General features: G+C 51.0%; 2 protein-coding genes across 3 annotated transcripts; both read left to right on the top strand.

Annotated features, from left to right (window-relative positions):
• Positions 1-73: 73 nt before the first annotated feature.
• On the top strand, positions 74-9,478 carry RNF31 (ring finger protein 31). Of its 2 annotated transcripts, none has more exons than XM_077127101.1 (21): positions 74-376; positions 466-612; positions 768-923; positions 1,152-1,211; positions 1,319-1,394; positions 1,612-1,789; positions 2,257-2,644; positions 2,795-3,082; positions 3,323-3,571; positions 3,684-3,869; positions 3,999-4,205; positions 5,454-5,627; positions 5,704-5,802; positions 5,890-5,979; positions 7,066-7,180; positions 7,292-7,410; positions 7,677-7,790; positions 7,945-8,002; positions 8,548-8,644; positions 8,949-9,117; positions 9,228-9,478. In XM_077127101.1, exons 1-21 carry the CDS (start codon positions 185-187, stop codon positions 9,279-9,281), a joined length of 3,216 nt encoding a protein of 1,071 aa, XP_076983216.1. In that variant the 5' UTR covers positions 74-184; the 3' UTR covers positions 9,282-9,478. The 2 variants fall into 2 exon arrangements, with proteins under 2 accessions (XP_076983216.1, XP_076983215.1); XM_077127100.1 differs by having other exon boundaries at positions 2,792-3,082.
• A 456-nt stretch (positions 9,479-9,934) lies between these two features.
• On the top strand, positions 9,935-16,311 carry IRF9 (interferon regulatory factor 9). The gene is made up of 9 exons (XM_077127120.1): positions 9,935-10,063; positions 11,367-11,547; positions 11,849-12,032; positions 12,298-12,428; positions 12,520-12,595; positions 12,709-12,780; positions 13,484-13,825; positions 14,694-14,809; positions 14,993-16,311. The coding sequence occupies exons 2-9, from the start codon at positions 11,368-11,370 to the stop codon at positions 15,119-15,121; spliced, it is 1,230 nt and encodes a 409-aa protein (XP_076983235.1). The 5' UTR covers positions 9,935-10,063; position 11,367; the 3' UTR covers positions 15,122-16,311.
• The last annotated feature ends 1,990 nt before the right edge of the window (positions 16,312-18,301 follow it).

Raw genomic sequence — 18,301 nt, 5'->3', positions numbered from 1 at the left:
CCCCTGAAGTCCCGCCCTCTTCCCGAGTACTTCCTGTTTCCTACTAACGCTGTCTTGGGCCCGTGGCCGAAGAGTGACAGTGGCCGGAGTGACTCGCGCCGGATTCCAGGCGGGAGGCGCAGCTCTCGGCCCGTGGGCAGCCTGCGCCGGGGTCCCCGCGGGCGGCTGGGCATCCTGAGTGAGGATGCCGGGGGAGGAAGAGGAGCGCACTTTCCTGGCGGCGCGCGAGGAGCTGGCAAGCACCCTGAGGAGGGATTCCGGGAAGACGTTTTCCCTAGAGCAGCTCCGGCCGCTCCTGGCCTCCTCTCTGCCGCTAGCTGCTCGCTACCTGCAGCTGGACGCTGCACGCCTGGTGCGCTGCAACGCTCATGGGGAGGTGAGGCCTGGCCCAGCTCCGGAGGGAACAGCGGAGAAGGCCTGGGGCGGGGCAAGGCTCACAATTCTCTGCTCTCTGCCTTTTCCCAGCCCCGAAACTACCTCAGCACTTTGTCCACGGCCCTCAACATCTTGGAGAAATATGGCCGCAACCTCCTCAGTTCTCAGCGGCCCCGGTACTGGCGCGGGGTCAAGTTTAATAACCCTGTTTTTCGCAGCACGGTGGATGCTGTGCAGGTGAAACCCCTGGGCCTTGTGGGAGAAAGGAACTGGGCCAGGGCTGGGGTTGGCTAGAAAAGGCCTGAGGCTGTGCTGAATGAGATGAGGTCCAGCCCTGTGGGGAGAGAAGGCCTGCTGGCCACGATTGGTTGTCAATGTGTGGTGTGTGGCAGGGGGGCCGGGATGTGCTCCGATTGTATGGCTACACTGAAGAGCAGCCAGACGGACTGAGCTTCCCGGAGGCACAGGAGGAGCCAGATGAACATCGTGTTGCTGCTGTCACACTGGAAGTACTGCTGCTTCGAACAGAGCTCAGCTTGCTGTTGCAGGTGAGACGTTCTCTAGTTTGAGGATTCAAGGACCAGGCTAGGGAACTTAGCCTAACTCAGACTCCCTTGCTGCTAAACCACGGGTATATGCCCCACCCCACCCCAGCAGCTTGGGAGCTTCCCATACTGTTCTTCTGCCTATGAATGTTTGGGGATCAGAGCTGAAGGGAAAGCCTTGTTTAAGGGTTCTACCTTTTATCAAGGAAATCCCTTTTATCATGTTTGCAGAATACTCACCCACGACAGCAGGCACTGGAGCAGCTGCTGAAAGACAAGGGTGAAGATGATGTAAGTAAGGCAGGATCGGGACTCTGGAGCCTGTGAACAGAGGGGACAGAGGTGGTGGGACGCTCTGTCCCCAAATATTTGCCCATTCCCTGCTCCTCTTTCCTCAGATGTTGCAGTTCCCGGAGTTCATTTCCCAACAGAAAGTGATTGTTCCTGGCCCCCTCACCACGCCCTCAGCTGCAGGTACTATTGGTCCTGTAGGAAGATGGGGATAGTAGACTGCAATGATGGAAACTTGGGGCCTTCCTTTGTCTTCCTGGTTACCTTCTTTTTAAAAGAGATTAAAATCTTTCCTTGGGTCCAGAAGTAGTGTTGTGACTTGTCTCCCTTCTACAACAGATTCAGGTATAGAAGGTCTTTTTCGGAAAAATGATCAGTTCTTTTCTCTCATGTTTTCTAGGCTCTGCTCGTGGTCCCTGCTTCCTCTGTGGTTCTGCCCCAGGCACACTGCATTGCCCAGCCTGTAAACAGACCTTGTGCCTAGCCTGTGATTCCCTCTTCCATGGGCACCCATCCCGTGCCCATCACCGCCGACAGGCCCTACCTGTGGAACCCCAGGCTGCCACCCTGAATTGCAGGTGAGGAGCTGCCTCTTCTGGATTGGAGGGAAATTGAGAGAACTTAAGGTCACTTGAGTATTGATTTTTTGCCAGGTTCTGCCAGTGCTGAAGACTATATAACAGAGGCCAAGCAACCAGTTATGCCCTCGAGGGGATTTAGACATAAGCATCAAACAAAAGTAGTCATGATAAGACAGGTTATTAGTATACAAACAGATAGTAGGAAGATACAACCTAATCTGAAGGGTCAGCTCAATCAGCAGTTTTAAGTACCTAGTTTAGATCAGGTTCTATGTTAAGGATATCTACCAGGAAGAAATGAGCTCTAGGTTGTCATTTCAGCATTGGGCAGGTTGTGCATGTGGCGGTGTTGCAGACAGAGAGAAAACAGCAGGTACAAAGGCCAGAGGATGGAGAATACCCAGGGTTGAGGGACCTGACACCATTGCCCACCTCTGCAGATGGTATCTACTTTTTCATTACAGCTTATCTGCTCCAGCCCTACCACCCCCTCAGTTGACCTCACTGTTGGCCTTGGGAGACAGCTCTCTTCCTTCCCCTGATCCTGCAAGTGTCCGTCTTCCTTGGCACTGTGCTGCCTGTGCCATGCTGAATGAGCCTTGGGCAGTGCTCTGTGTAGCTTGTGATCGACCTCGAGGCTGTAAGGGTCTGGGGTTGGTGATCGAGGGTCCCCAAGGAGCTGGGGACCCAGAACCTGAGCTTGCACGGGGTCGGTGGGCCTGTCAGAGCTGCACCTTTGAGAATGAGGCGGTGGCTGTTCTATGCGCCGTATGTGAGCGACCTCGGCTTGCCCAGCCCCCCAGCTTAGTGATGGATTCCCATGATGCCCGTATTTGTCTGGTGCCTCCTCAGGTAAACTGTTCCTGGCTTTCTTTATTTGCCCTTGTTACCTCAGGCCAGTTTCTACCTCCCCATCCCATCCCCCACCCTGGACTCCCTATATGTCTATTTTGAGCCTCAGCGAGCTGTTCAGTGGAATAATTCTTTCTGCCTTCCCAGCAGGGGGATACTTTGCCCTCCTCCCCTCAGAAGCAAAGTTGGTATTGTATTCACTGCACCTTCTGCAACTCGGGTCCTGGCTGGGTATGTGCTATGTGCAACCGAACCAGTAGCCCCAGCCCAGCCCAGCATACTCCTCAGCCTCATGCCAGCTCTTTGGAAGAGAAGCTCCCTGAGCCTGGGCCCCCACAACGCCTCAGTGCCCCCTTGCCCAGTTCCTGCGGGGACCCTGAGAAGCAGCGCCAAGACAATATGCGGGAGAAAGGTCTCCTGCTAGTGATCATGATCCGGGTAAGGATTGGACCTGGGATGAGGTGGGGCTGATCTTGTGGGGGAAGAGAGAGGCGGCAGTTGATGCATGAGAGTACTTATAAAACATGTCTTTGTTAAAAATGGTTGCCTCTTACTGAACACTCCCCACACGTCAGGTACATCTGAACACAGCCAGTGTTGGCATCTCGGTTCAGGCTGCAGATGGGTAGAAGGTACCCCTTCTGATGGGCCCTCTGTCTGAATGGGTCTGTGCTTTAGGAAGGTGAAACTGCAGGCGTCTCTCCTGAGGAGGTCTTCTCGGCTCTGCAGTACTCAGGCACTGAGGTGCCCCTGCAGTGGTTACGCTCCGAGCTGCCCTATGTGCTAGAGATGGTGGCTGATTTAGCTGGACAGCAGGCCCCAGAGCTGGGTGCCTTTTCCTGTCAGGAGGCCCGGAAAGCCTGGCTGGATCGTCATGGTAATCTTGATGAAGCCGTGGAAGAATGTGTGAGGGCTCGGCGGAAGAAGGTACCAGCTGTGCTAGAGGGTGGGACAGGGTTGAGGGTCAAGAATGTCGGAGTCTTTTAATACTCTCTGCTTACTTGTCCATCCTCGCTGCCTTTCCCTACTCACCTTATAGGTGCACGAGCTCCAGTCTTTAGGCTTTGGGCCTCAGGAGGGGTCTCTGCAGGCATTGTTCCAGCACGGAGGTGACGTGGCACGGGCTCTGACTGAGCTGCAACGCCAGCGCCTAGAGCCCTTCCACCAGCGCCTCTGGGAGCGTGGCCCTGAGCCCACCCCCTCCTGGGATGGGCCAGACAAGCAGGTACTGGGAGGAGGAGAGGAGCCCAAGAGCCCAACTAGAGACCCAGAGATAGGGAAGGGGGACCAACAGGGAGGATTGCTGGGTTCTGACAGCCACTTCTCCCCTTCTCCACCTGCAATTGTATTGCAGAGCCTAATCAGGCGGCTTTTGGCAGTCTATGCACTTCCTAGCTGGGGCCGAGCGGAGCTGGCACTCTCACTGCTGCAGGAGACACCAAGAAACTATGAGTTGGGGGATGTGGTAGAGGCTGTGAGGCACAGCCATGACCGGGCCTTCCTGCGCCGTTTGCTAACCCAGGAGTGTGCTGTGTGCAGCTGGGCCCTGCCCCGCAACCGGGTAAGCCCTTCCCCCAATTTCTCTAGTCCCTTTCGAGCCCCTGCTTCTGGCCCTGTCTTCTGCTCTGCAACTGCTCATTTTTCTCCTAAAGCCTTCTAGGAAGGAGAGAGCAGGAATAAGCTGCCTCTCTTTTTTTTGTTAATATTCCCTTATGCAAACCTTCAAATGTATGATAGTAGAGAAAATTGGGTAACAAATTCCCTCACACCCCCCACCCCGTGTATATTATTCATCACTAGGCTTCAACAATTATCAGTATATAACCAATCTTCATTTCATCTGTACAGATACGTTCACAGAGGATGATTTTAAAGTAAATCCCAGGCATCAGATACTTCATCTGTAAATTCATCCCTAAAGGCTAAAGTGATGTTTTTGAAAACGTGGCTACAATGCTTTTGTCAGACCAAAAAGAATAACAGTAATTCTTTAATTTCATCAATGATCCACTTGGTCAAACAGAACCCTCTTTTCTGTAAGTGGGGGGCACCCACTTACCACTCTAGGTTACATTATGAAGTTGTAGTTCTGTGGACAAATACAGTCCTATTTAGTTAGGTTGGTTCTGCATATTTTGCTTTGTTTTTTACTTTTTATTTTGAAATAATTGTAGATTCAGAGGAAGTTGCAAAAGTAGCACATAAGAGTTCCATGTACCCTTCCCCTACCTTCCCTTGATGGTGATATTGTATATAATTATAGAACAATATCAAGACCAAGAAGTTGACATTGGTACACTGTTAGCTACAGTACAGATCTTGTTCCATGTTTACCATTTTTTATGTGTATTTGTGCATGCACTCTGTGTATTATTCCGTGTGGTTTTATCTCATGTATGTAGATTCACACAACCACCACCACAATCAAGATACAGAACTGTTGTTATCAACACAAAGGAACTACCTTGTGCTACCTCTTTGTAGTCATATTTCCCTCCCTTCTGGCCCTATCCCTATCCTTTGAAAACCACTAATCTATTCTCCATCTGCATAGTTTGGTCATTTCAAGGGTGTTATTTGTATGTTTTTAATTGTATGTGAATGGGGGTTATGTACTCATCTGTTTACCTTAGGTCCCACTGTTGTCTGTTTTCCTCCTGTCTGTACACGCTGAAGTTAGCTGTCTAGTGCTTGTTGTGTTTGAGGTTGCTGTCCCTGCCCAATTGTTAGTTAGATCCTCTCAGTAGACCTTTCCCCAGCCTGGTGATGTGGCTTCTGACACGTGTGTCCTCCTACCCCCGTCCTCCAGATGCAGACCTTGACTTCTTGTGAGTGTACCATCTGCCCTGACTGCTTCCGCCAGCACTTCACCATCGCCTTGAAGGAGAAGCACATCACGGACATGGTGTGTCCCGCTTGTGGCCGTCCCGACCTCACCGATGACACACAGTTGCTCAGCTACTTTTCTACCCTTGATATCCAGGTACTACAGCTCCTAGGACTCCTGGGGCTTTGGACAGGAATCCTACCCCTTTACTACCCCTCTATCCTGTTCCCAGCTTCGGGAGAGCCTAGAGCCAGATGCCTACGCTTTATTCCACAAGAAGCTGACTGAGGGTGTGCTCATGCGGGACCCTAAATTCTTATGGTGTGCCCAGGTAAAGTGGCCTTCCCAGGGAGCTGACTACAGAGGGGCAGGGAATGGTACCAGGTCAGGTCTCAGCTTTGTGCTGTTACACCCACAGTGCTCCTTTGGCTTCATATATGAGCGTGAGCAGCTGGAGGCAACCTGTCCCCAGTGTCACCAGACCTTCTGTGTGCTCTGTAAGCGCCAGGTGAGTCACAGTCATCCTTTCAGAAATCCTTGCCGAGCTGCTGTCCGATACTGTGTGTGGGGAACAGAACAGACGTGATCTTTGAGTTCAGAGAGCTCACTAACTAGTCAGGGAGACTGGCAAAAAAAAAAAAGAAGAAGAAGAGGAAGGGAGGGAAAAGAGGTATTAAAGGTAGTAAAGGAAGGAAGATGGAAAAAAGTCAAGAAGGGAAGGAGATGAAAGGGCAAGAATTAGGCAATGACTATACCTGGGTGTAAGTTCTGTGATGAAACAGGAATCTGATGGGGGAAGAATAGAACGAACCTACTTAGGATGGAGAGGTCAGACGAGTCTCCTCTGCTGTGGTTTCATTTAAGCTCAGACCTGAAAGTTAAAAAAAAAAAAGCCAGCCATGCGAAGGGTATTGGGACAGAACAACAACAAAAGGAAAGACCAAAGTCAGAAAAGAGTGCTGTGTGTAGAGCAAGGCAGGAAATGAGAGCGGAGCTAGCTGCCAGGCTGGGAGAGTCCTAGAGGCCAAGTGAGGGAGGTGTTTGCCGTTCATTCTAAGACTAGGAAAGGGGTCCTTTTGTTTACCTTTTCAGAAGTTAAATGTTAAAAAAAAAAATACCTCATCTGTATTATGAAACATGGAAATAAAATGAACACCTGAAGCCCTTTGACCAAACCTCAGTGCTAGACCACTTAGAGGCTGCCTGACTTACATTTTTAAAGGCTGTTTGGCTGTGATGTGGAGGATGCACCATAGGGGAGCAGGAATGGGAGTGGAAAGACTGGCAACCTGAGCAAGTAACTGAGGCATGCATTGGCAGTGGCCTGGAATTAAAGATGGGAGCTGTGAGGAAGGAGAGGAAAGGGACAGGTTTGAGATAGGTTTGGGTGGATGAAACAACAGGGCTTGCTTATGAATACAAGGCAGTATGAGGGAAAAAAGAATTGCAGATGGCCCCTCAGTTTTGGATTTGAGCAAATGGTGGCTGATGATACAAACTAAGCTAGAAACTACCGGATGTGAGGGGAGAGGGCTATAAGAAGGCTGGGGTCCAGGATGGAGAGTCCACTTGAAGTCTGCTTTCCTTCTGGCAGTGGGAAGAGCAGCACCGAGGCCGGAGCTGTGAGGATTTCCAGAACTGGAAACGCACCAATGACCCAGAATACCAGGCTCAGGGCCTGGCAATGTATCTTCAGGAAAATGGCATCGGTAGGCCTACCCCTCTGGCCTGTTTGCCTGGTAGTCTACCATTGCCAGTGGCTCTCTTCTTGAGGACCTTGAGCAGTGGTAGCCCCAGTCCTGACCTCCTGTCCCTTGCAGACTGCCCCAAGTGCAAGTTCTCATACGCCCTGGCCCGAGGAGGCTGCATGCACTTTCACTGCACCCAGTGCCGCCACCAATTCTGCAGTGGCTGCTATAATACCTTTTACGCCAAGAATGTGAGTCCAATGAATGAGGATAGAAGGGATAGAATGGATAGACGCAGGTGGGGCGCTGCTGCTGGGTTTGAGGGGTAGAGGCCATTGAGTGGCCTAGGGGAAGAGAAGATGTGGTCCATGTGATGTAAAGCAGTTCTTTTTGTCCCTTCTTCACCTTTGCTTGCTCCTAACCCTCCAATGTCTCCGTCTGCCCCTATCCCTGTGCACCTCACTTAGGGGTCCTAAGAGACCAGGACCCCAACAGTCTTCATCTGGGTTTCCTCCAGAAATGTCCAGACCCTAATTGCCTGGTGCGAAAGTCCCTGCACGGCCACCATCCCCGAGACTGCCTCTTCTACCTGCGGGACTGGACTGCTCTCCGGCTCCAGAAGCTGCTACAGGTCCGAGGTGGTCAGCCTGGCTGGGTTTGTAGGTTGCCTCGGAGAAGGAGGCAGGGCCCAGTGTAGATAAGAAGAGAAAAGACTCTGCTAGGAAATCAAGGAGGCTAGCCTCAAAGGACATATAACGCCCATCTGTCTCTCTGCTCCTCCTTAGGATAACAACATCATGTTTAATACAGAGCCTCCAGCCGGGGCCCGGGCAGTCCCTGGAGGTGAGTGTCCGCACAAGCCTTTGGGAAGGGGAGATGGTGTGCTGGGCTCCCACTGAGTGGCTGGGTAAAGGAGAGACTTGGGTCTGGTATCAGACCTGGGCTCAAAGCCCAGCCTTTGCTTTATGTGTCCTTGGCGTGTTAACCAACTTCCCCAGGCTTTGTTCCTTTCTCTGTAAAATGGAGGCAGTATCCATCCTGTATCTAAGTTATTTTATGTAAGACTATAGCATTTAATTCTCTTCTTCCATTCCCAAATGATACTGATTCGTTAATGAACTCAATATTTAATGGCATTTACTAGCTTTTTAGATTCCATGAGGGCTTCAGAAAGGTGTTACATATAGTTCTAACCTTTCCTACTTCTTACCATCTAGATAGAGGTGAGACTCTCACAGAATACGTTAACTGCGAGAGCTAAATAACCAAAAGAGCTGCCTCAGAGAAATATGTAATTACTCCCCATCCCTCTATGGATATCCCAGTTCTCGGGCTTTGGGGTTGTTAGCCTCCTCCCAGTAAGGGGTGCCTTCTTTCCTTTACTTTAGGTGGTTGCCGAGTGATGGAGCAGAAAGAGGTTCCTAATGGCTTCAGGGATGAAGCATGTGGCAAGGAGACCCCAGCTGGTTATGCCGGCCTTTGCCAGTGAGTACCAAGCAGGGCATGGAGCTTGGTGTTTGGGAGGGGAGGATAGGAGTGGCGAGGATATGCCCAGGCAGCAGAGTGGGTCTCTGGGAACAGTAAGTCCTGCAGAGATTGGGAGGAGGGAGCTCTCTGGGCAAGGGCTTAGATGGTGGCAGGCAGTGTGTCCAGGTGAGCAGTGCCTACAAATGCAAAGGGCAACAAACGTGGGTTATCTGTTCTGTGCATCAGTGCCCCATGAAGTACTAGGCACACTCAATAAATATAAGCCGAATAGAAAAATCATGTTGCACCCTCATCTTCCTAGGGCACACTACAAAGAGTATCTTGTGAGCCTCATCAATGCCCACTCACTGGACCCAGCCACCCTCTATGAGGTGCAAGAACTGGAAATGGCCATTGAGCGCTACCTGCACGTGCGCCCACAGCTGCTGGCTGGAGAGGATGCCCCTGCTTACCTTGCCCGCTTGCTACAGGTACAGCCCCTCCCCAGCCTCCCCTCTGACCCCATGCTGCAGAAGTTACAAGTCCAGCCATGTCTGATCTCCAGGCTCCCAGTATCATCATTTTCTTTCTCCTTCTGCAGAAGCTGACAGAAGAGGTGCCCTTGGGACAGAGTATCCCCCGCAGGAGGAAGTAGCTGAGGGCAAGGGCCCTGATGAGAGTCCCATGTCCCGACTCCTTCAAGAATAGCTCCAGCACCAATAAAGAGGCATCTCCTTACCCGGCTTCTTGGTCCTTCTTCCAGCACCACCCCACTCCACCCCATCTAGATGCAACAGAGCTTTGTTGGCAGGGTGCCCCTTAGCCTACTATACAACCGTCCCTAAACTCTGGGCCAGGAAGGAATTGACATCGTGCGTGGGCAAGGGAAGCCCTCCCCATTTAGCCGCCTGGCCTGGGCTTCATTCCTCTCTGCCTCCCTTCCTTTCATCAAATTTAACTGATATTTGAGGTCACCTAATATGAACCAGTCAGGTACTGTAGGGGGCACAGATGGCCAGGCATACCTAGAAACCCAGAGGTCCTGGGACAAAACCCGGGAAACTGGCCTCCCTGGGGAGGCAGCAGTGTCACACGCAGGAGGTCAGGGTCACAAGCAACATACCTGAGAAAGGGGAGAATGAAACTGGACTACCTATCCCCCTTCTCTCCTCCCAGCCCCCAGACTCCAGGGGCTGAGAGAGGGCCCTCTTGCTGCTCAGTGAGATTCTGAGATTTTCAGACACTGCTTCCGCCTGGTGGCAAGTTGTTTCTCTGCAGCCCAGAGATCACGTGATTTCTGGGAACAGGACCTCACAGGAAGAGAACTGAAACTCAGGGTGGGGACTATGGAAAGGGGTGGAGAGATCTTGAAGTCGCCGAGCGAGGAGCTGAGCTGAAGTCTGCTGAGCCCAGGGACAACCCAGACAGCCAGCTAAGGTAAGATCAGCTATGGATGGACCCCAGCCTGGGGTCTGAGGCTGGAAGTCCTCTCCACATTGGGTACCTGGGAATCCCTGTGCTAGAGTGAGGGGTAGACAGAAGACCTGTGAGGAGGGGTCTGGCCATGAGTGGGCGAAATTTACCAAGGGCCAGCAACCCACTCCCTGTAGACAAAGGACAGGAAGACCTGCTGCCAGACTGTTCAGCAAGGGAGGCCCTTTGCACCAGGCTCAGTTGGCCCTGTTTGTTTTCTTGCCTCTGGCCCTTCCCACTTCCACCACAGCTCCAAAGCTGTCCCCCAGGTTCCTGCCCCATCTACCCCTGGGGCAAACAGAAGGGGGATAGCCAAAGGATAGGTTGTGGAACTCCCGGGTGAAGAGGCTTAGTGAGACATCTCGGAAACAGATACTATCTCTGCTAATACTTGGGGCCCCTCAGCAGGAGCAGAGATCACTATGGGAATTTTCTCTCTCAAAGTCCTGAATGTCCTAAAAGTAAGGCCTAAGATTTTCTTCCAGGTGTCACAGCTTGAGATCTTAAAAATGTATTGCTAGTAATGGTAGAAATGAAATAAATTTTGTCTCAGAGGTTGAGAATGTTTCTGGGGTCAAAAGAAGATGGATGAACATGATGTCACTGGAGACAAAGTTGAGAAGGGATGAGTACAATTGGCTAATACGCTGGTGCCAGTTGGCCCCAGGACACTGCTGAGAAAGGGGCAAGTTACTTTTGTGGCCTCAACTCTCTGCTCTTCCTTTTCTGTGCAGGCAAAATCAGTTTGGAGAAATTTCCCTCCATTCCTAAGTAAGATGATATGAAAGCAGAGTTAGGAAAGACAGACCAGGTAGACTTAGCCTCACTCGCTGTTATTTAACCCTCTGTCTGTTTGACAAGGATAAATCACATTCTGACCAGCTGAACCTCAGTCCGCAGCCTTGTGGTATATAGACATAAGAGCATGTAGAAGGAGGAAAAATTGGAAAGAAATCATTTGTCTTCTTAAAGTATGTGACAATAAGCTAGGGAGAAAATATGTGAGTTTATATGGGCACAATTAAAACAAAGGGCCTCTGTAAAGAATAGCTGGATTTTGAACTAAAATCAGTGTTTTGTTCTTGTTTTCCTTTATTTTATTGAAATAAAGCTTAGTTCATAAAAAAAAAAAAAAAGAAGATGGATAGATTGTTATGGGGTCTGTGGGGACCTTGGCAGCATCTATCCCCCGTTGTCAGGATCACAGCATATGCTCCCTCCTAAAGTGTCAGCTTTGCTTATACATCCTGCTGCTCTTGTCTCCCAGGATGGCATCAGGCAGGGCTCGCTGCACACGAAAGCTCCGGAGCTGGGTGGTAGAGCAGGTGGAGAGCGGACTGTTCCCAGGCGTGTGCTGGGATGATGATGCCAAGACCATGTTCCGGATTCCCTGGAAGCATGCAGGCAAGCAAGACTTCCGGGAGGACCAAGATGCTGCCTTCTTCAAGGTGAGGGGGCCTGGAAACTGATGCTTCCGAGTAAAGGTTGGCAAATAACACTAGTTGCTGTTACCCTCAAGGGGGTAGATCTCCCCAGATTTCAGATAAGGGGAGGTCAGAGAGTAGAACCAACTACATAAACATTTCAAGTTGGCAACAGCAGAGCATAGTCCAAGTGCAGCCCCTTTGAAGCCCAGGGCGCCAGGCAAGTGCTCAGGTTGCACTTCATTGAACCTGGAGCCAGACCTGTTGGAGGGTCGGCTGGGGTCTGCAGCAAGCTACCTCTTCTTTGTTTTCCTCTCCTTCTTAGGCTTGGGCAATGTTCAAAGGAAAGTACAAGGAAGGAGACACGGAAGGCCCTGCTGCCTGGAAGACACGCCTGCGCTGTGCTCTCAACAAGAGTCCGGAATTTGAGGAAGTTCCTGAGAATGGCCGTATGGATGGGGCTGAGCCATACAAAGTATATCGGCTGCTGCCATCCGGAACCCTCCCAGGTGTGTATGCCAGGCCCAGCCCCAGTGAGGGTCAGCAGGCTGGGAGGGAAGAGGGAGATATGAGCTCCTGGGAGGGTGGTACACACCCTCCATGCCCCTCGTTCGGAGTTTGGCCCTGTCCTTGTGCTTGGGGAGCCGCCGTCCAGGTCCCCCTCCCCAGTCCTGCATGTCCTTTCCCGGCCTCATGCCTCTCCCCTACCTTCTGTCCCTCCTGAAGGTCCTTATCTTTCTCTATTCCTCTCCCTCCAACCCCAACATTCCACAGCCCAGCCAGGGACCCAGAAATCACCATCAAAGCGACGCTACAGTTCCGTGTCCTCTGAGAGGGAGAAAGACGAGGGTATTGTGAAGAGCTGCGTGCTCAGTCCCTCCCTGCTCCAGGATCCCCTTCATAATGTGAGAGCTGGGAAGGGAACCAGCGGGGCCTGAGGGCAGGACAGGGTCTAGAGGGAGAGGCAGGCCAGTGATAGGCACTTTGTGTCCTCAGGAGGAGCTGGCCAGCGGGGGAACAGGCCATTCAGGCATCAGGGGCGGCAGCAGCGGCAGCCCTGAACCACAGGAAGGTACTGTCCTGCCTCTTAACGTCTTCCCTTTGTGCCCAACCAGTGTCACAACTCTGGCGCTGGGAAATATCCAGTCCCACTCTGAGTGACCAGTGCCTTTGCCCCACCTCCAGGTGCAGATATAATGGAGGCCCCCTTTCTAGGGGATCCAGTGTCCCTGGAACTTCTGCCCCCCCCAGACTCAGGTACTTGAAGTTTTTGACTCATCCCTGCTGCCTGCTCCCCCACCCCCCAGGTCGTCTCCCTCTGTCTGTGCATGCGTTCTCTAATTGGGCAGGGCTCATAGCAAACTGGGCCCACTTTTCCCAAGATGGTGGCACTGGTTTCCAGACAGTGAGAATTCCAAATAGCTTCTCCCTCCAGAATACCCCCCTATACACTTTGTTCCTTGGAAATCCCACTTTGAGATATTCATTTCTTTGAGTTAAGCAGAGGCCCAGTCTCTGGGGACTTACAAACTGCAAGATCCTGGGCCTTAAGCTCCTAAGACTTCCATGTGAATCAGTGTATTGTCTTAGCTACTCTCCTGAATGACAGAAAAGCCTGATGGAAGCCCCTAGCTGGTTGGGGGGTGGGGGGTAGGGGCGTGCAGATGAGAAAGGGAGGGCACCCTTTCTAACCTTGGAAGTTATGGGTGCTGCTCCAGCCCCACAGCCCACTTTGTCCTCCTGACTTTGCTTGGATTCTCTCTCTCAGCTCTCAGCCTCAGCCTCCTCAGTAGTAAAGTGAGGACGTTGGATTTACAAGGCACTCTGTTTCATTTCCCTGAAGTCTCATTCTGACCAAGTATTCCCCAAGGGAGGGGCAGAGCCAAAGCAGGGAGAGGCACTGCTGCTGGCTTGCAGACTTCTGGACACCAGGTGTAGCCACGCCATTCTCTGTCCCCAGACTACTCGCTGCTACTCACCTTCATCTATAGCGGGCGTGTGGTGGGGGAGGCCCAGGTGCAGAGCCTGGATTGCCGCCTCGTGGCTGAGCCGTCGTGCTTCCAGAGCAGCATGGAGCAGGTGGTGTTCCCCAAACCTGGCCCACTGGAGCCCACCCAGCGCCTGCTGAGCCAGCTCAAGAGAGGCATCCTGGTAGCCAGCAACTCCCGAGGCCTATTTGTGCAGCGCCTCTGCCCCATCCCCATCTCCTGGAAGGCGCCCCAGGCCCCACCTGGTCCAGGCCTGCATCTACTACCCAGCAACCAGTGTGTGGAGCTCTTCAGAACAGGCTGCTTCTACCGAGGTGAGACTGCTCCAGCCAAGCCCCCTGAACCCCTACTCCTGCCTCCTGGTGGTGATAGTAGGGTACACATGGCCCTGGGTCCCTGTCCTACCCTGTCAGCCGGCAGATCCTCCAACAGAGCCTGGGCTTGGCGCCCCTGAGCTTGGGCTCTGGCAGTTGCCTAGCAGCTCTTTCTCCTGCCAAGGAGGAGCCTAGCACCAGAGTATCATATCTCCGCGAGCACTTTCATGTGGAGGCATAGAGTGTAAGTGTAAGGACAAATTAGCACAGAGATTTGGGACCTCCTGGCCCTCTCCTGCTCACATACTGGCACATACGGCCACCCCCTCCCCTGGAGAACCACCACACCCCCTGGCCCTGGCTGCACCCTGTTCCTGTCACACTCCAGGCATCCCCTAAGGTGAGTTTTCTTTCCCACCCACTCTTGGTATTCCAGTTCCTGCCCTCTCCTTAACTCTGAATTTGATCTTAGGGGCAGCACTTAGGGGACCCACAGAATGTGGGTCTCCAGGTATATCCTGGAGTATTGGGAGTGTATGAGCAAGCAACAAAGGTATGGGGACTCTAAATTCTCCCAGGGGAGAGCTTTTCAGGTTATGTAATCATCTGCTAACTCGAAACACTTCTTCCTTGGGGAAGGGGAACCTTTGCCTGTTTGCCCAAGGGTGAGTAGCAGCTCAGTTCCTCACATTTCTCCTGGCCCAAGGTAATAGCCTCCTGACCCTGCAGCTCCTTGGTCTCCCATCGGCCCACTCCTCTCTCTCTTTCGCCATCATGGCGTCCTCCTATTCCTCCTCTGCCTGTAGCCCTGTCTACCAGAGGCCTCCTCACTTTTCTCTCTCCCAACCCCTGATCCTTTCTCTTTCAGACTTTGACAGATACATACGAGGCTTGGGCCCCCAACCCAAGTTCCAGGCAACCCTGGATTTCTGGGAGGAGAGCCCTGGCCCCAGCCATACCCCCCAGAGTCTTATTACAGTGCAGGTGAGTTCAGGACAGGGACAGAATAGCCTGTTTGTGGTCAGGGCGGGGTAGGGTGGGGAAGAGGGGTGGCAGGGAGAGGGGGATTTCCAAGAGGGGAAGGGGCCTCAAAGTGTGAGGGAGCCCCTGGGGGTAGTGTCTGCCACTGCTGCACTGATACCCTCTTCCCCACTTCTTCCCTTGCAGATGGAGCAGGCCTTTGCCCGCCACTTACTAGAGGAGACACCAGAGGAGCAGGCCGCCACTCTGTCCCTAGTGCAGAGCCTTGGGGATCCACTCACCTCCTCGTCCCTCTGTTCCTACTACCTCCTTTAAACAGGGGCCTCTCTGTCATGTTAACCTGCCTCTGCTGTGATAACGCTCAGTGGTCGTCTGTGGTGGTGACATCCTCAGACTCCTCCTGCACCTGCACGGGGGGCTCAAGGGTGATCGTCATTCTTTTCTCTCTCTCTCTCTTTCTCTCTCTCTCTCTCTCTCTCTCTCTCTCTCTCTCTCTCATTTTTTAAATTTTGAGCTCTTCTACCACATCCCCCTTTTAAAGTTAAGCACTTTATATTTGCTTCCTAGATCTTTACGAAGAATTTAAAATAAATTTTATTGAAAGAAGAATCAGTATCGGATTTTCTGAGAGAAGGTAGCAGGGGTCAAAAGGAGTTGATTTAGATGTAAACTTAGGGGGACACTTGGGTTCTCTTCTGCCAACACCTCCGGGCCCGTTTCTTCTCTTCTACCCATGGGTGCTGGCTGGGCTATGTGGGTTCTGGGCCTGACTCTCTGTCCCCTCTAGGCCACTGGAATCAGAAGGGTCGGGGTCAATCACTAGGAGAGGCACTGAGCTGAGAGCCAGGCTACCAACTTCACATGGGAAAATCTAGGCTCCATAGTTCTCTGCTAGAGACCTCTGGTCAGGGCCCCAACAACAGGCCTAGGGTGGACTCTGCACTGGAGGCTACAGGAAAAGAGGACACTTGAGGTTGACCTGAAACCATGATCCTGGGAGGAGAGGGAAAACCAGAGGGAAGAGTTGCTGGACCTCTTGTGCCTAGCTGTATCTTCCTCCAGCACGTTGCACACGGTCACTCTGACCGAGGGTTACTCCCCTCCTAAAGCCCCACAACAGATAATTTGGCTTCAACTGCCTCACCAACACCCTAATCACTACAAGTCAAAGGATCCAAATCAGCTGACACTCCTCTCCTTTATCCCTCTGTGTTCATTCTGTCACCAAATGCCATTCTTCAAGGCCACTTGTCACCTGACCTCTCTGTTCACTCACCTTCACCAGATCTAGGCTGTCAGGTTGCCACTTATCTGACTTCCAAGTCTGCAGCCTCCCTTTCCTGCACATGACACCAGACTGGCGTCCAGACTCCCTCCTGACTCTGTTCTAAACCTTCAGTGGCTCAGCTACTGTGCTGTTTTGAAATGATGTATGTACCCTAGAAAAGCCATGTTTTGTTTTGTTTTTAATTTATTTATTAATTAAAAATTATTTTAACAACAAACGAACTAAAACATTAACGTGATCATTTCGTTCTACATATATAATCAGTAATTCACAATATCATCACTTAGTTGCATATTCATCATTTCTTAGAACATTTGCATCGATGCAGAAAAAGAAATAAAACGAAAACGGGAAAAAAAGATTACACCTACAATACGCCTTACCCCTCGCTTTCATTGATCACTAGCATGTCAAACTAAATTTATTTTAACATTTGTTCCCCCTATTATTTACTTTTATTCCATATGTTCTACTCGTCTGTTGACAAGGTAGATAAAAGGAGCATCAGACACAAGGTTTTCACAATCACACAGTCACATTGTGAAAGCTGTATCATTATTCAATCATCATCAAGAAATATGGTTACTGGAACACAGCTCTACATTTTCAGGCAGTTCCCTCCAGCCTCTCCTTACATCTTGAATAACAAGGTGATATCTACTTAATGTGTAAGAATAACCTCCAGGATAACCTCTGGACTCTGTTTGGAATCTCTCAGCCATTGACACTTTGTCTCATTTTACTCTTCCCCCTTTTGGTTGAGAAGGTTTTCTCAATCCCTTGATGCTGGGTCTCAGCTCATTCTAGGGGTTTTCTCAATCCCTTGATGCTGAGTCTCAGCTCATTCTAGGATTTCTGTCCCACGTTGCCAGGAAGGCCCACCCCTGGGAGTCATGTCCCACGTAGACAGGGGGAGGGTGGTGAGTTTGCTTGTGTTGGCTGGAGAAAGGCCACAGCTGAGCAACAAAAGAGGCTCTCGGGGGTAACTCTTAGGCCTAAATTTTAGGTAGACTTGACCTATCCTTTGTGGAGTTAAGTTTCATATGAACGAACCCCAAGACTGGGAGCCCAGCCTATAGAAAAGCCACGTTTTAATCCTAATCCTATTTTGTAAAGGTGGCAACTTCTTCTAATCCCTATTCATCATTGTATGTTTGACACTGTAATTAGATCATCTCCCTGAAGACGTGATTTAATCAAAGTGGTTGTTAACCTGAATTAAGTGGAGGCATGTCTCCACCTGTTTGAGTGGGTCTTGATTAGTTTCTGGAGTCCTATAAAAGAGGAAACACTTTGGAGTATGAAAGAGATTTGGAGAGAGCAGAGAATGCTGCAGCACCACGAAGCAGAGAGTCCATGAGCCAGCGATCTTTGGAGATGAAGAAGGAAAACGCCTCCTGGGGAGCTTCATGAAACAGGAAGCCAGGAGAAGAAGCTTGCTAGCAGATGATGCCATGTTTGCCATGTGCCTTTGCAGGTGACAGAGAAACTCTGTCTTCGCCATGTGCCCTTCTTACTTGAGAGAGAAACTTTGAACTTCATCAGCCTTCTTGAACCAAGGTATCTCTCTCTGGATGCCTTTGATTGGAAATGTCTATAGACTTGCTTTAATTGGGACATTGTCTCCGCCTTAGAACTGTAAACTAGCAACTTATTAAATTCCCCTTTTAAAGAGTCATTCTGTTCCTGGTATTTTGCATTCCAGCAGCTAGCAAACTAGAACACCTACCCAGTCAAATCCAAATGCCTCAGATCCTCTGTGGATCTTCTGGCTGTCTCACTTGACAGACCTTGGCCTCCTTTAACCTTTCTTCTATTCTGTCCTTTCCATTATCCTCCTAAGAAGCCAAGAATCCAAACAGGCATTTGCAGCACCAGTGAAGAAACAAGGTACTGAGTGCCGCAGGTACAGAGCCCTGTTATACCATCAGTTTGCAGAACGATCTCCACAATCTTCTTTGCACCAGGCCAGAAGTTATCTTCTTGACTTCCATCTTCACTCATAACCCACATCCAATCCATCAGCAAATCCCATCAACATCCCTCCAAAATATGTCCAGACTTTGACCTTTTCTCTCTGCTTCTACCACCAGCACTATGGAACGAGCACCATCATCTTTCACCTCTCTTACATTTCCTAACTGGTCTCCCTGCTTCATCCTCTGTCTGCCTTCTGCCTATTCTCAACACAAAAGAGATCATCTTAA

This window comes from Tamandua tetradactyla, chromosome 14 (assembly GCF_023851605.1).
Source record: "Tamandua tetradactyla isolate mTamTet1 chromosome 14, mTamTet1.pri, whole genome shotgun sequence".
Lineage (NCBI taxonomy): Eukaryota > Metazoa > Chordata > Mammalia > Pilosa > Myrmecophagidae > Tamandua > Tamandua tetradactyla.
This window is presented reverse-complemented; position numbering and strand designations above follow the sequence as displayed.

What these genes read in the sequence shown, in the direction of transcription:
- RNF31 (XM_077127100.1), top strand. Translation starts at nt 185, where the DNA reads ATGCCGGGGGAGGAAGAGGAGCGCACTTTCCTGGCGGCGCGCGAGGAG. An exon ending in AGCTCAGCTTGCTGTTGCAG is followed by an intron (nt 924 to 1,151) that starts GTGAGACGTTCT and finishes TCATGTTTGCAG; the next exon opens with AATACTCACCCACGACAGCA. An exon ending in GTGTGCTCTGTAAGCGCCAG is followed by an intron (nt 5,980 to 7,065) that starts GTGAGTCACAGT and finishes TCCTTCTGGCAG; the next exon opens with TGGGAAGAGCAGCACCGAGG.
- IRF9 (XM_077127120.1), top strand. Translation starts at nt 11,368, where the DNA reads ATGGCATCAGGCAGGGCTCGCTGCACACGAAAGCTCCGGAGCTGGGTG. An exon ending in AAGATGCTGCCTTCTTCAAG is followed by an intron (nt 11,548 to 11,848) that starts GTGAGGGGGCCT and finishes TCTCCTTCTTAG; the next exon opens with GCTTGGGCAATGTTCAAAGG. An exon ending in CAGCCCTGAACCACAGGAAG is followed by an intron (nt 12,596 to 12,708) that starts GTACTGTCCTGC and finishes CCCCACCTCCAG; the next exon opens with GTGCAGATATAATGGAGGCC.